Genomic DNA, 15,913 nt, shown 5'->3' with positions numbered 1-15,913 from the left:
CTATATGATGTACTCATATTCGTTAGACGTTCTTCGACTTGACAAAAGTGGGTAAGTGATATTTGGAATTAATGATTGAATATTTAAAGTTATTATTGATAATAACCTGAAATAAGTGAATTCATCTATTGAAGTTGTGTTTAGCAGGAATTGTATATTGAATTATTTATTTGAATAATTTGTTATAGTATGTTCATTAAGATTTATGTTTAAAGCTAACGAGCTTACTAAGCTTTTTTAAGCTTACTTGTGTTGTTTAATGTTCTTTGTAGACTTTTGAGAAGCTGGGAGATCGGATCACACTATCCAACTTGCTCCAGTAGATTTTGTTATACATACTATGGTTTATATGGCATGTATAGGGATTGGAATGGTTTTAAGCAAAGTTGGTTTGTTTAAATATTAAGAGTTACACTTTGTTTATGTTTCTAACTAGCTTATATATGTATGGACTAATCATGCATGAGGTGAGTTTAAAATGATTTAATGATAGTTAATTAAAAGGCATATTGAGGTATGGTTGTAGTTAGAAAATTTAGTTAAATATACAAATATGTATACATGAATAACTTGGTAAGTTTAGATATTGAATATATGTGATGATATGTTAGATATGAAGCTTGATTTTTGGCTTAAACGGAAGGTATTATTGTGATATGTGTGTATGGAAATGGTTGTGCCTAGGTTGATACCAAAATTAGGTGAGAAAAGTGGCCTTAAAATGGCCAATTTTCGTCCACACTGGCAGAGACACGGGCGTCTGTGTGACACCCCTAAAGTGACCCTAGTCGGAAAGCGGTTTCAGGACCGCTAAACCGAGTCACCAAATTATTTGAATGTGATATTTATTGTCTAAAATATGTGATTATGAAGGTGTGAAAGTTTTAGGCTTCGATTTAGTAAATTGCATGTGAATTTAGTCAAAAGGACTTATGGGTGACATTTTTGAAATGTGATAGGCTAATCTAGAAGGACCTAATAGTGCATGTAATCAAAAGGGAGGACTTGCATGTCAAATTTCCCCCCTAATATGTAGTGGCCGGCCATGAGCGTGGGTGGACAAGATGTTATGGCTAAAAACATGTCATAAACATGTTGGGGTAGTGCATTATGTAAGGATTAATAAAATAAAGAGCATGGGTGGACAAGATGTTATGGCTAAAAACATGTCATAAACATGTTGGGGTAGTGCATTATGTAAGGATTAATAAAAAAAAGGGCATGGGCAATAAAATATTAGTGTTAGTAGGATGAGAAACAAAAAAAAAAGAAAAGAAAGGATGTGTGTGATTGTCCCCCCCATTGCCGTGAGTGAAGAAAAGAAAAAAAAGAAAATTTGTTCATCCTCTTTCATTTCTTTTGGCCGAAAATTCTAAGGAAGAAGGAAGGAGTTCTTGCTTCATGTTTGGTTTGGAAGAGGATTAGGAGGAGGTTTGGCCATACTTGTATCTAGATTAAGCTCAAGAGCTTAGAGGACCAAAGTTGGATAAAGGAAAGGAAAAAAGTGATCGAATAGCCGCCGAAATCGTTCGACAACATCCGAGGTAAGTTTTAAGTGATTAAACGTTGAGTAAATTCAATCATAATAGGACATAATGAGTTGATTTAATAAGATATGATGTGGCCATGATATGTCTTAAACTCAAATGGTAAGTTCATATGTGTTTGGACTTGGAAATTTAAGAGCAAATTGTAATAATTTGCTTTGGACAGCAGCAGTAACGTGATTTTAGAAAATTACTATAAATTGTTGGTGTGGAATTATAGGCTGAATAAAATATGTAATCAAGGCTTAATTAGTCTAGTTTCTTATAAAAGAGACCTTGTGAGCAAAGAAATTTCCTATAAATAGATATTTAAAGTTGTGTGAGACGGTGTCAGAATGACTCCGAAATCCCCTATTCTGTATTTAGAAAATCATTATAAATTGTACAAAAATGGTTATAAGATAAAATTTATATGCTTAGACTCCTTAATGAGTCTAGTTTCAAATGAAATCAAATACAACACATTTTGAATTCTGTAAAATGAGAAATTTGATTCGTAGTGAAGAGTGGTCAGATTAGTCAAACAGTGAAACAGGGGAAACTTTAAGAAAAATCTGGTATTGATTGGCCAAACCTAAAATTCTAGAAATTTTATGGATGGAAGATATACGAGTCTATATTCAGGAAAAATTAACGGCAAGTGATTTGGAGTTTTGTAGCTCCAGTTATAAATAATTTAGTGACCATTGCTCAGGAAAATAGCTCGTAGTGAATATGTGATTTTGTTGTAAACATGGATAAAACTTGTTTTAGTTGCTCATAAGCTATTGATTAAACCCATACTTGAATTCTAAATCGTGATATTGTAAGGTTATGAGTATTCGAATATGAAATGATAGTATGGCGTAAAATTGAATTATTCATTGGAAAGTGATGGATGTAGATTCGGCCAAGACCAAGTCTGTACATGATAGTATATGTGGTATGTGAAGTATATTTGAATAAATGTGAAAGTGTATATATGTGATAAGGCCTAATGGCCAATGTGATGAATGTGAAAGTATATATATATATGATAAGGCCTAATGGCCGATGTGATGAATGTGAAAGTGTATATATATGTGATAAGGCCTAATAGCCGATGTGATGAATGTGAAAGTGTATATATGTGATAAGGCCTAATGGCCGATGTGATGAATGTGAAAGTGTATATATATGTGATAAGGCCTAATGGCCGATGTGATGAATGTGAAAGTGTATATATGTGATAAGGCCGAATGGCCAATGTGATGAATGTGAAAGTGTATATATATGTGATAAGGCCGAATGGCCAATGTGATGAATGTGAACATGTGTATGTGTGATAAGGCCGAATGGCCAATGTGATGAATGTGAACATGCATATATGAGATAAGGCCGAATGGCCAATGTGATGAATGTGAACATGTGTACGTGTGATAAGGCCGAATGGCCAATGTGATGAATGTGAACATGCATATATGAGATAAGGCCGAATTGCCAATGTGATGAATGTGAAAGTGTATATATATGTGATAAGGCCTAATGGCCGATGTGATGAATGTGAAAGTGTATATATATGTGATAAGGCCTAATAGCCGATGTGATGAATGTGAAAGTGTATATATGTGATAAGGCCTAATGGCCGATGTGATGAATGTGAAAGTGTATATATATGTGATAAGGCCTAATGGCCGATGTGATGAATGTGAAAGTGTATATATGTGATAAGGCTGAATGGCCAATGTGATGAATGTGAAAGTGTATATATATGTGATAAGGCCGAATGGCCAATGTGATGAATGTGAACATGTGTATGTGTGATAAGGCCGAATGGCCAATGTGATGAATGTGAACATGCATATATGAGATAAGGCCGAATGGCCAATGTGATGAATGTGAACATGTGTATGTGTGATAAGGCCGAATGGCCAATGTGATGAATGTGAACATGTGTATGTGTGATAAGGCCGAATGGCCAATGTGATGAATGTGAACATGCATATATGAGATAAGGCCGAATGGCCAATGTGATGAATGTGAACATGTGTATGTGTGATAAGGCCGAATGGCCAATGTGATGAATGTGAACATGTGTATGTGTGATAAGGCCGAATGGCCAATGTGATGAATGTGAACATGCATATTTGAGATAAGGCCGAATGGCCAATGTGATGAATGTGAAAGTGTATATATGTGATAAGGCCGAATGGCCAATGTGATGGATGTGGAAGTGTATAAATGTGATAAGTCCCGAAGGGCAATTGTGTCAGTACTATATCCGGGTTAAAACCCCGCAGGCTTTATGCGAGAATATTATCCTGATTAATGTCCGTAGGCTTCGTCCTCGTACTATATCCGAGCTTTAAAGACCCGACGGCTAAATGCTAGGATTCAAGTAAGACTTTGATATTGAGTATCTGCATTAAGTTACCATCAAATAAGTATTATGTATTCAAGATGTTCAGGTACGTATTACTTACTCATCGGTGGAGTGATTTCGAGGTGAATTATCAGTATCAAAGAGGTAGGTAAATGTGATTAATATTATAACTCCAAATGTGAGAATGATCTAATTGGTAATGGTATGTTTGTATAATAAAGTATGCGATGAAATATTCTTATGTATTAGTGCATATTCTGCCCAAAAGCCTTATGATCTGAGTATGGGTTGGGTTGAGCTAGATGTGCCAGTTAAAGGTAAGGATTATGATTTGTAAGCTTACATATATGTGATAAGGAATATGTTGGTTCTTTATGTGCCTATGGTAATTTAGTACTTGTCATGTTGAAATACTTAAAAGTATGGATGTGATTATGAACAAGTGGAAAGGATTATTGAAAGTTGAAAATCGATGAAGAATGTGCTTTGGAAATATTTGACCATCTAGGTCATTATTATTCGAAAGTATATGTGTGGCAGCCAAGTGTTGCGTTTAATGATATTATAGATCGAGATGAAGCTCTAGATTAACTTCATCGAACAGTTGAAATGAATGACCAATGATAGTGATTGAGAACACTTTGTTTTGCTTAAAACTTACTAAGCATTAAATGCTTACTCCGTTCTTTGAATCTCTGTTTTATAGATTTTGGTTCGTCAGCTATCGGACTCGGGATTATTGAAGTCGAAGTCGCCCACACTATCAAAACCCTTTTGGTAAACTTTTGGTTGAACTCTAAAAATGGCATGTATAGGACTACCCTTTTGTTGTTGGTCATGTACCCTTCGGTTTTGTATAATTTTGGATAGCCATGCGAAAATGGCTTATATATGTTTGAGCATAATGTTATAATCATTTGGTATGGATATGGTTATTGAGAGGTGTGGATATGCTTAACAAGGATTGGCCATGGGAATGGTTAATCACTATCATAATTTGTGCTATTTATGTTAAAAGGGCTAGTTGAATCATGGAAACTATGAAATAGGTAAAGTCTACCTTAAAGGCAGATGCTGACAGCAGCAGTGATGTAGATTTGGAAAATCACTAAAAATAGTAGGAATGGAATTAAATAGTGAATAAATTATTTAAATGAACCTTGATGAATCCACTTTCATATGGAAGAAACGAAACAGTCATATGAGTGGTATGTTAAGAGATAATTAGGTTTTCGTGAAACAGGGCCAGAACAGTTTCTGGATTCCCTGTTCCGACTTTGGAAATTCATTATAAATTAACCAGAGATAATTAGGAGTCATTCCATATATGTATAGATTCCCCTCTGAGTCTAGTTTCTATAGAAACAAACGGCATCAGTATTGAAGCCCTGTACAGGGAGATATCCAAATTGTAATGCATGAAGGTCAGTGTAGTCGCACCCTGTAACAGGGGAGACTTTAACTAATAAACTGTACTAATTGGCCTGACCAAAAATTCTAGAAAACAATATGTAGATGGAAATATAAGTCTAGTTTCAGGGAAAAATCACGAAACTGATTTTCGAGTTGTGAAACTCAAGATATGATTTTTAAGGTGACAGTGACACAGTTAGCCAACTGTCTGGAAATTTTTAAAATGGACTGCGATAGTAAGCGAATTTAGCCTGTGAACCCCTCGTGTCCGACTCCGGCAACGGTCTCGGGTACGGGGCGTTACAGTCTGTCTCAGCCGTGTGTGACACACGGCATGGCACATGGGCATGTGGTCTAGTCATGTGTCCCTGCACCTTAAATTTCAAAACAGAATGCTTGGCCGTGTAACCCCTGTACCTTGCACATAGCCTATCATATGGGCATGTTGTTGGCCGTGTGACCCAAGTCAAAGAGTTAAATAGGTAAGGACACGGGTTGGGACACGACCGTGTGTCTCACATAGAATGCCCACACAGCCTAACACACGGGCGTGTCTCCTGGCCATGTGAACCACATGGGCATGTGTCCCTTCCTCTTAAGAAAATTTTAAGATTTTGCGAAAAATTCTCTGAGTTTTAGATTTAGTCCCGATTCACTTCTAAAATGGATATTGGGCCTCAAGGGCTCATACAAGGGACAATATAAGTATTTTATGATTGGTTTCTGATAATGCTTCGTAACCTTATTCCGGCAAAAGATAAGGGTTATGTGTGTTACATTTATCAGTATCAGAGCTTTGGTTTAGCCGATTCTCGAAACGAATGTAGTGTGTAATGTGTTTAGAAATACATGCCATATAAATCTATGATAATGTGATGTGTATGATCCGATCTAACCCTTTTTTTTCTTATAGATTTTAAACATGTCGGATAAAACTGAAGATGCAGAACATGATGAGGCTAATAGTAGAGTACAGACATCTGAACATGGGACAAGTAGTAACGTCCCAATTCATCTGGCTCAGTAGCAAGAACTTAAAAATATGTTCTTTGGGTTTATGAATCAATGGTTTAGTGAATTCATGCAAGAAAGAAACTTGTCTCAACAGCCTCCTTCCCCTACTGTACCGTCTGTAGAGGCTCAAGTTGCACCTCTACCTCCTCCTGTGATTGAATCCAGTAAACGTACTCCGATAAAAAAACTTAGAAAGTGTGGGGTTGAAGAATTTCGGGGTAGATCGGATGATGATGAGGCTGAAGAATTTTGGTAACACCCCAAACCCGGCCTAGACGTTATGACCGAATTCGGCAATGCCACATGAGAGTGTTTTGGCAAGCCTTTCAACACATAAAAATCATTCCAAATATTATCTGCTACTCAGTTCGAAAGAAACCACAAGTTTATTAATTGGCTTGCAAAAATTTCTTAACTCGCGGAAGCTTTAAAATCCGAATACTTCTTGTTACCGTATTACTTACGAAAACCTTAGTTATTTAAAAACATGCTTTGGCGTTACAATTCATATTCCAAAATCATAGTTCAAAAACCCAGATTAAAACCAAAAGTCCAAGTCCAAAATTACATCAAAATTCTCAAAAATAATGATTAAGCAATAGTCGAAAGTTCATAAACCAAAACATGTGTGGTTGTGGTCACCGTCGAGTCCTCCACAGCACCGATCCGCCTACTGTTGGGATTACTTAAACAGATAAACAAATAAAGGGCGAGCTTTCGCAAACTCAGTGTGTACATCCCCATAGTTCAGCATGCATAATAAAATAGCAGAATACAATCATAATCTAAGCCTGTGCCCTTTATAGAATTAGTAAGGCCTTTGGCCCATCCAGAAACAGAATCAGATCCAGACTTAAGGCTTTAGCCCTTCACAGATATAACGTGCATATCAGATCAAAATATCATAAACATGCCCACCAACCCTGCACACCAACTCCGTCCAACCCAACACACCATGTGGGGATAAAATCGACCCACCCATCTCTACACACCAAACATGGGGATAAAATCAACCCATCCAACCCTACACACCATAGTGTACCGTAATGTAGCACATATCATAAATATGCAGCTTAGCTGCCAGATAACGGGCTTATGAAGCCCTTCAGTTCTTCCTTCACTTCATCAAACCCACCCCAATGCAATGCATCATACAAGAATGGCAGGCTATAGTGTAGATTAACAATCATATACTCGTAATCAGATCAAAACATATACATATACATGCATCACAAAATCATATCACAGAATAGGGGTCTAAGTACTGCTTATCGACCCTACAACAAGTCACAGTTGTCTTGGGTGACCAGTGTAACCTTACGGTATATTTTAGAAAAATGGGCTCATACGCCTATGTGGCCTACCGATGTGGGCCCACATGCTCGTGTGGCCCACACGACCCAAATTGGCCTTGACCGTGTGGATCACACCGCCTGGAAAAATTTCTCACATGCCTGTGTGGTTCACCTGTGTGGGCCTACACGCCCGTGTGGACCACACGGCACAATTGACCGAGCCTGTGTCTCGCACATAACCTACCAGCCCTTACACGGCCGTGTCCATCGCGCCCGTGTCGTGTGCACACGGCCTGGTTTGTCCACCACACACCCGTGTACTGACACACGGCCTACCACACGGGCGACCACATGCCCGTGTGGTATCGACAGAACGCTTTTTGGCTTTCCCTAAAACTCGTTTTCTGTGCAATCAAAGTACACACCTGTTACGATTCGATGCTTAAACGATCCCCAAGCACTCCAGAACCTATATTAGACCAATATATCACTCAGTTAGTTCCCTTACTTCAACATCTAATCAAGACTCCCAACTGTAAACCTAATTAACTAAGCCAACAATGATTCGAGAAACTTACCGCGATGAAAATGATAACCAGCAGTCACACACAGGAAACCCGATTAAAACCTTCAAACAGTACCGAAAACCCATCAAACACGATGCGTAGGAAAAAGTTGAAGAAGGATCGAAACAAGAAAATAACAAAAACGACAACAAGTTAGGGAAGAGTAAATGGCAGAGAAAGGAAAAGAAAAGAAAATAAAGCTTCTAGGAAAAAAAGGAGAAAAACAAGAATAGGATTCTATCAGATTTCCCCCCAACTACCCACTACCTACTCAAACTCAACTTCTTCAGTATTTGAAAATCACTAAAATTCCTTTGCACAACCGAGTAAAAATATAAACTCCCCTGCCCACGCAGGGACTCGAACTCTAGACCTCCAACATATTAACACACCACTTAACCACCAAACCAGCAGACCCATTCTGATATAATTTTAGTTACATTTAAACTTAAGTCTACTGAACCAGAGTAAGGCCTTATTCGTAAAAATACCAGAATTTTCCAAATGCAAGGCTTGAACTTGGAACCTCTCGCACACACTCAGAACATTTAACCACTGAAACAGATAGATATTTATGTCACAGAAAACAAAAGTAAATATATGAGATTTGGGGGCGTTACAGCTCTACCCCCCTTAAAGAAAATTTCATCCTCGAAATTTACCTGATCAGAAAAGGTGAGGATATTGTTGATGCATCGAATCCTCCACTCTCAAGTGGCCTCCTCAGTACTATGATTCCGCCACAACACCTTCACTAAAGAGATAGATTTCTTATACAGAACCTTAACGTCACGATCTAGGATCTGAACCGGTTCCTCCTCGAATGTTAGATATGGTCTAACCTCAATCTCTTCCACAGACACAATATACATGGGATTAGAGCGGTAGCGTCTCAGCATTGAGATGTGGAACACATCATGCATGTGGTCTAACTCTGAAGGTAGCTCCAACTGATATACGATCGGCCCCACTCACTTTAGAATCCGGTATGGCCCAATAAACTGAGGGCTCAGCTTGCTCTTAAGACCGAACCTCAGAACTTTCTTCCATAGCGAACCTTAAGAAAAACCATAGCCCCTACAGAATACTCGATGTCCTTCCTCTTCAAATCAGCGTAGGACTTCTGTCTATCAGAAGCCATTTTCAGACGATCTCGAATCAAGCGGACTTTATCTTCAGTCATTGATACCAACTCCAAACCCAGAACACTCGCTCACCCAACTCAGTCCAACATAAAGGAGTGCGACACTTACGACCGTACAACGCCTCGTAAGGTGCCATCTGTATACTAGACTGATAGCTGTTGTTGTAAGCGAACTCAGCTAGAGGTAAGTACTCCTCCCAACTACCTCAGAAGTCAATCACACAACTCCTCAACATATCCTCTAATATCTTAATCACCTTCTCTAACTGACCATCTGTCTACAGATGGAAAGCAGTATTGAAATCTAATCTTGATCCCAAAGCCTCATGAAGCTTCTGCCAGAATCGAGACGTAAAACAAGGATCCCTATAAAAAATAATCAAGACAGGTACCCCATGTAGCCCCATAATCTCTGAAATGTAGAGTTTTGCCAACTTTTGTACGGAGAAGTCTGTCCTCACAGGGATGAAATGTGCAGTCTTAGTCAATCGGTCCACGATAACCCAAATAGAATCCTTCTTAGTGGGTGTTAGGGGAAATCCACTAACGAAGTCCACCGTTACTCGCTCTCATTTCCATATCGGTATCTTAACTGGCTGCAGTAAACCCCGAAGGTAATTGATGCTCAGCCTTAACCTGCTAACAAGTCAAACAGCGAGCAACGAAGTCGGTAACCTCACGTTTCAAGCCTAGCCACTAGTACAACTCCTGAAGATCTCGGTACATCTTGTTCCCACCGGGATGCATAGCATATAGACTACTATGCGCCTCCCTTAGAATCGACTGCCTCAAATATTCATCCTTCAGTACACAGATCCGTTCTCAGAAACACAATACCCCGTCATTGTTAATTCCAAAATCAGTCGTAACACCATCCTCTACTTGACGAAAACGCAACTCCATAGACTTATCCCCCTTCCGTTTATCTCTGATCCCATCAATCCATGTCGGTCTAACCTGAAGTTCTTCCAACAAACTCTCATTGTCAAAAAGACTTAGTCGAGTGAACATCGCTCTCAAATCGGTCACAGACCTATGATTTAACACGTCGGCCACCACATTGGCCTTACTAGGATGGTACTCAATACTGTAGTCATAATCCTTAAGCAGTTCTACTTATCGACCCTGCCTAAGGTTTAACTCCTTCTGGGTGAGGAGATACTTGAGGATGGTACACTTCTCACCATACAGATAATGCCTCCAGATCTTAAGAGCAAAGGCTATTGCAACTAGCTCCAAATCATACGTCAGATAATTATCCTCATAAGTCTTGAGCTGATGAGACACATACGCAACAACCTTACCATCTTGCATCAAGATACAACCCAGACCCACATACGACGCATCACTGTATACTATGAAATCCTTACCAGGTTCAGGCTGGATCAGAACAGGTGCCTGAGTTAACACGGTCTTAAGCTTCTCAAAGCTCTCCTACTGTGCATCAGTCCACACAAAAGGAACTCCTTTACGCAATAACTTAGTCATCGGTGCAGTAATCAAATAGAACCCCTCTATGAAGCAATGATAATATCCTGCCAGCCCTAGAAAACTGCAGATTTTTGACACATTCTTCTACTGTTTCCAACTTAACACAGCCTCAATCTTACAAGGATCCATATGAATCCTCTCAGTAGAAGCTCAATGACCCAGAAATGTCATTTCTCGAAGCCAGAAATCACACTTGTTGAACTTCGCATACAACTCTTTCTCACGAAGAATCTGTAGAACCACTCTTAAATGCTCATCATGCTGATGCTCTGTCTTAGAGTACACCAGAATGTTATTGATGAAAACCACCACGAACTGATCCAAGTAAGGATGAAATACACGGTTCATCAAGTCCATGAATGCAGCTGGTGCATTAGTCAACCCAAAAGGCATAACTAGGAACTCGTAATGTCCATAACGAGTCTTAAATGCCGTCTTATACACGTCGACCTCCTTTACCCTCAATTGATGATAACCAGATTGCAGATCAATCTTAGAAAACACTGAAGCCCCTCTGAACTGATCGAACAGGTCGTCTATCCTCGGAAGTGGGTACTTATTCTTGATCGTTAACTTCTTCAAATGATGGTAATCGATACACATCCTCATTGTATCGTCCTTCTTCTTTACGAATAGAACAGCTGCTCCCCACGGAGACACACTGGGACGGGTGAACCTCAGATCCTACAACACCTGAATCTGAGCTTTAAGTTCAGTCAGCTCTTTCGATGCCATTCGATAAGGGGCGATAGACACCGGAGCTGTACTCGAAAACAACTCAATCTCAAATTCTACCTCACGATTCAGAGGTAATCCCAATAGTTCCTCCAGGAAAACATCAAAAAAATCTCTTACCGCTCGAATGTCCTTAACCGAAGAGTCTCCAGAATCAGCAACACTGATATAAGCCAAATATGCATCGCACCCCTTCCTTACTAACGTTTTTGCCACTAATGTCGATATCACATTAATCAGATAATCTCGTTGTTCCCCAATCACAACTATCTCAATATCCTTCTTGGTTCTCAAAACAATCCTCTTTGTAGCATAATCCAGACTCACTCGGTGTTTGACTAACCAGTCCATACCCAAAATCAGGTCAAACTCCTCAAATGGAAGCTCCATCAGATCAGCCAGAAATACAGTCCCTTGGGCCTCTAATGGTACATCTCTAAACAGTTTATTAACTCCAGCAGACTGCCCCAACAAACTCACCACTGTTATTTCACTAGAAGTGCTCTCAAACGGTAACCCCAAAGTCTCAGACACCGCACTAGCTACGTAAGAATGTGTAGAGCCTATATCTACCAATGCAAAGTAAGGTACATTAAAAATTAAGAACGTACCTATGATGATGTCCGGAACATCTCAGTCCTCACGACAACATGCAGTATAAACCAATGCAGGCTACCCCACCTCAGTCGATCCAGCACCTCTGCCCGGTGCTCTCTGTCCTCGGCCCATTCCGTTACCACCCCTATCCTGACCTCAGCCCCTAAGTGGCTGCTGAACTACCCTCGACGACCGTGCCGTCTCAGTAGTCGGAGCTTGCATCTGATTAGTCCTCAATGGACAATCTTTAACACGGTGCTCAGTCGATCCACATTTAAGAAAGGCTCCAGTAGGCTTCCAACACTCGCCCGGATGGCATCTGTTACAGAGCTGACAAATTGCCACCCCAGCAGGTGCAACGGTAGATCCAACTCTCACGGGCCCATCAAACCTGGCATTTTTCCTAGGCCTCATCCCAGAATTTGAAGGCTCCGCATCTCTCTTAGCCTTCCCTCTGTCACGGTTTTGACGCTCAGCGCGTTTTACTTTCTCAGCAATCTTGGCCTTCTCGACCAATACAACAAACTCACGCTCCCTCTATGGAGCTATCACCACCCTCAAGTTATCCCTGAGGCCGTCCTCAAAATGGATACAACGCTCATACTCGGTCGCCACCATACCTCATGCATAATGGCTCAGCCTCAGAAACTCGACCTCATACTCAACCACTGAACGATCTCTTTGAGTAAGATTCAGGAACTCACGCCTCCTAGCGTCGATATAGCTAGCTCCCACATACTTGCTCTGGAAAGTCGTCTTAAACAGATCCCATGTCAACCGGTCGGGCTGGGTGCCCTCCTTAACCGTCAACTGCCACTAATACGCTTTATCACGAAGCAAGGAAACAGCCCCCTTAAGCTTCTGCTCAATAGAAAAATCCAAATCGTCCATAATACATTCCGTGGCCTCCATCCAGTACTAGGCCACATTAGGAGCAACTCCAGTGATGCTCTTAAATACCTCAGCCCTATTGGACCGGAGCTAGCGTTGGGCCCAACGACCCTCTCCAGAATTAGTAACATGGCTTTGGACAATGCGTCGTCCCCAGTTGCATGATCATGAGACCCTGTCCCAGATCCAGTCTCAGTAACAGGGGACACCGGCGTCTCACTAATGTCCAGATTCAGAATCGTATCAAATACGAAGGCCTCAGCTTGAGCCCCTCTACGGCCCTTACCACGGCCTTTAGTACCCGTCCATGAGTACCACGTGAGCTCATCGTAGTTTTGAATTAATCTGTATTAAAAATTTTATGCAAATCAGTTTACAATTTTGATATTTCTTAACAAATATTTTATGCAGTAAAGTTATCAAATTATTCAGAGTTTGTTATCGCAAGTCATAGTTTACTACGGTTTTCAGTCTACACCACCTAGAGTGTTTCAATAAAGTAAAGTACCTACAGTAGATTCATAGCATACATCAGTATTCCAAATAGATCCAAAACAGTATATTCTAAGCATGGTATCAGACAATTCTAAACAGAGTTTCAGAAACTTACAGGATCGGCACTAGAGGTTCGATGTACCACGATTTATCAAAAATATTTCAGATCATTTTGCAAATCATTTCTTAAAAACCCAATTTAAAACCCAAACCACAGCTGAGTTTTGCAACCTGGCCTTGATACCACTAAAATGTAACACCCAAAACCTGGCTTAGACGTTATGGCCGAATCTGAACATGGGACAAGTAGTAATGTCCCAATTCATCTGGATCAGGTGCAAGAACTTAAAAATATGTTCTTTGGGATTATGAATCAATGGTTTAGTGAATTCATGCAAGAAGGAAACTTGGCTCAACAACCTCCTTCCCCTACTGTACCGTCTGTAGAAGCTCCAGTTGCACCTCCACCTCCTCTTGTGATTGAATCCAGTAAACGTACTCCGATCGAAAAACTTAGAAAGTGTGGGGCTGAAGAATTTCGGGGTAGCTCGGATGATGATTGGGCTGAAGAATTTCAGTAACACCCCAAACTTGGCCCAGACGTTATGGCCAAATCCGGCAATGCCACATGAAAGTGTTTTGGCAAGCCTTTCAACACATAAAAATCGTTCCAAATATTATCTGCTACTCAGTTTGAAAGAAACCATAAGTTTATTAATTGGCTTGAAAACATTTGTTAACTCGTGGAAGCTTTAAAATTAGAATACTTCTTGTTACCATATTACTTACGAAAAGCTTAATTAAGTTTAAAAACATGCTTTGGCGTTGCAATTCATATTCCAAAATCATAGTTCAAAAACCCAGATTAAAACCAAAAGTCCAAGTCCAAAATTACATCAAAATTCTAAGAAATAATGATTAAGCAATAGTCGAAAGTTCATAAACCAAAACATGTGTGGTCGTGGTCATCGTCGAGTCCTCCACAGCACCGATCCGCCTACTACCGGGGATTACCTAAACAGATAAACAAATTAAGGGTGAGTTTTCACAAACTCAGTGTGTACATCCCCACAGTTCAATATGCATAATCAAATAGTAGAATACAATCATAATCTGGGCTGTGCCTTTTACAGAATCGGTGAGGCCTTTGGCCCATCCAGAAACAAAATTAGATCCAGACTTAGGGTTTTAGCCCTCATAGATATAACGTGCATATCAGATCAAAATATCAAAAACATGCCTCCCAACACTGCACACCAACTCCGTCTAACCCAACACACTATGTAGGGATAAAATCGACCCACCCATCCCTACACACCAAACATAGGGATAAAATCAACCCATCCAACCCTACACACCATAGTGTACCATAATGCGGCACATATCATAAATATGCAGCTTAGCTGTCAGATAACGGGCTTATGAAGCCTTTTAGTTCTTCCTTCACTTCATCAAACCCCCCCAATGCAATGCATCATACAAGAATGGCAGGCTATAGTGCAGATTAACAATCATAAACTCGTAATCAGATTAGAACATATACATGTACATGCATCATAAAATCATATCAAAGAGTAATGCTTACCGACCCTACAACAGGTCATAGTCATCTTGGGTGACCCGTGCAACCTTACAATATATTTCAGAAAAATGAGCTCACACGCCCATGTGGCCTACCCATGTGGGTCCACATGCCCGTGTGGCCCACACGGCCCAAATTGGCCTTGCCCGTATGGATCACATGGCCTGGCCCAATTTCCCACATGCCCGTGTGGTTCATCTGTACGGGACCACATCCTCGTGTGGCCTACATGACCTAATTGACCGAGCCCGTGTCTCGTACACAGCCTACCAGTCCTCACACGGCCGTGTCCATCACGTCCGTGTCGCGTACGTACGGCCTGGTTTGTCAACCACATACCCATGTACTCACACACGACCTACCACATGGGTGACCACACGCCCGTGTGTCGTCGACAGAACACTTTTTGACTTTCGCCGAAACTTATTTTTTGTGCAATCAAAGTACACACCTATTACGATTCGATGCTTAAATGATCCCCGAACACTCCAGAACCTATATTAGACCAATATATCACTCAGTTAGTTCCTTTAATTCAATATCCAATTAAGACTCCCAACTGTAAACCTGAGTAACTAAGCTAACAACGATTCGAGAAATTTACCGTGATGGAAACAATAACCTGTAGTCACACACAGGAAACCCAATTAAAACCTTCGAACACTACTGAAAACTCTTCGAACACGATGCACAGGAAAAAGTTGAAGAAGGATCGAAACAAGAAAATAACAAAAATGACAAAAAGTTGGGGAAGAGGAAACAAAAGAGAAAGGAAAAAAAAAGCTTCCAGGAAAAAAGGAAA

General features: G+C 40.2%; 1 protein-coding gene across 1 annotated transcript; it reads right to left on the bottom strand.

The window, feature by feature from the left end:
- Positions 1 to 8,886: 8,886 nt before the first annotated feature.
- On the bottom strand, positions 8,887 to 9,359 carry LOC107947881 (uncharacterized). Its single transcript, XM_016882388.1, has 2 exons — positions 9,234 to 9,359; positions 8,887 to 9,126 (listed from the first exon to the last, which is right to left on the bottom strand). The coding sequence occupies exons 1-2, from the start codon at positions 9,357 to 9,359 to the stop codon at positions 8,887 to 8,889; spliced, it is 366 nt and encodes a 121-aa protein (XP_016737877.1).
- Between the last annotated feature and the right edge of the window lie 6,554 nt (positions 9,360 to 15,913).

The sequence above is a fragment of the Gossypium hirsutum genome, chromosome A04 (genome assembly GCF_007990345.1).
Source record: "Gossypium hirsutum isolate 1008001.06 chromosome A04, Gossypium_hirsutum_v2.1, whole genome shotgun sequence".
In the NCBI taxonomy this organism is placed as follows: domain Eukaryota; kingdom Viridiplantae; phylum Streptophyta; class Magnoliopsida; order Malvales; family Malvaceae; genus Gossypium; species Gossypium hirsutum.
The sequence above is the reverse complement of the archived record's forward strand: the minus strand, read 5'-3'. Positions and strand labels throughout refer to the sequence as shown.

Coding starts and splice junctions, on each gene's coding strand:
- LOC107947881 (XM_016882388.1), bottom strand. CDS start 9,359: ATGACTGAAGATAAAGTCCGCTTGATTCGAGATCGTCTGAAAATGGCT. Junction 9,127..9,233: donor GGGCTATGGTTTTTCTTAAG/GTTCGCTATGGA, acceptor ATCGTATATCAG/TTGGAGCTACCTTCAGAGTT.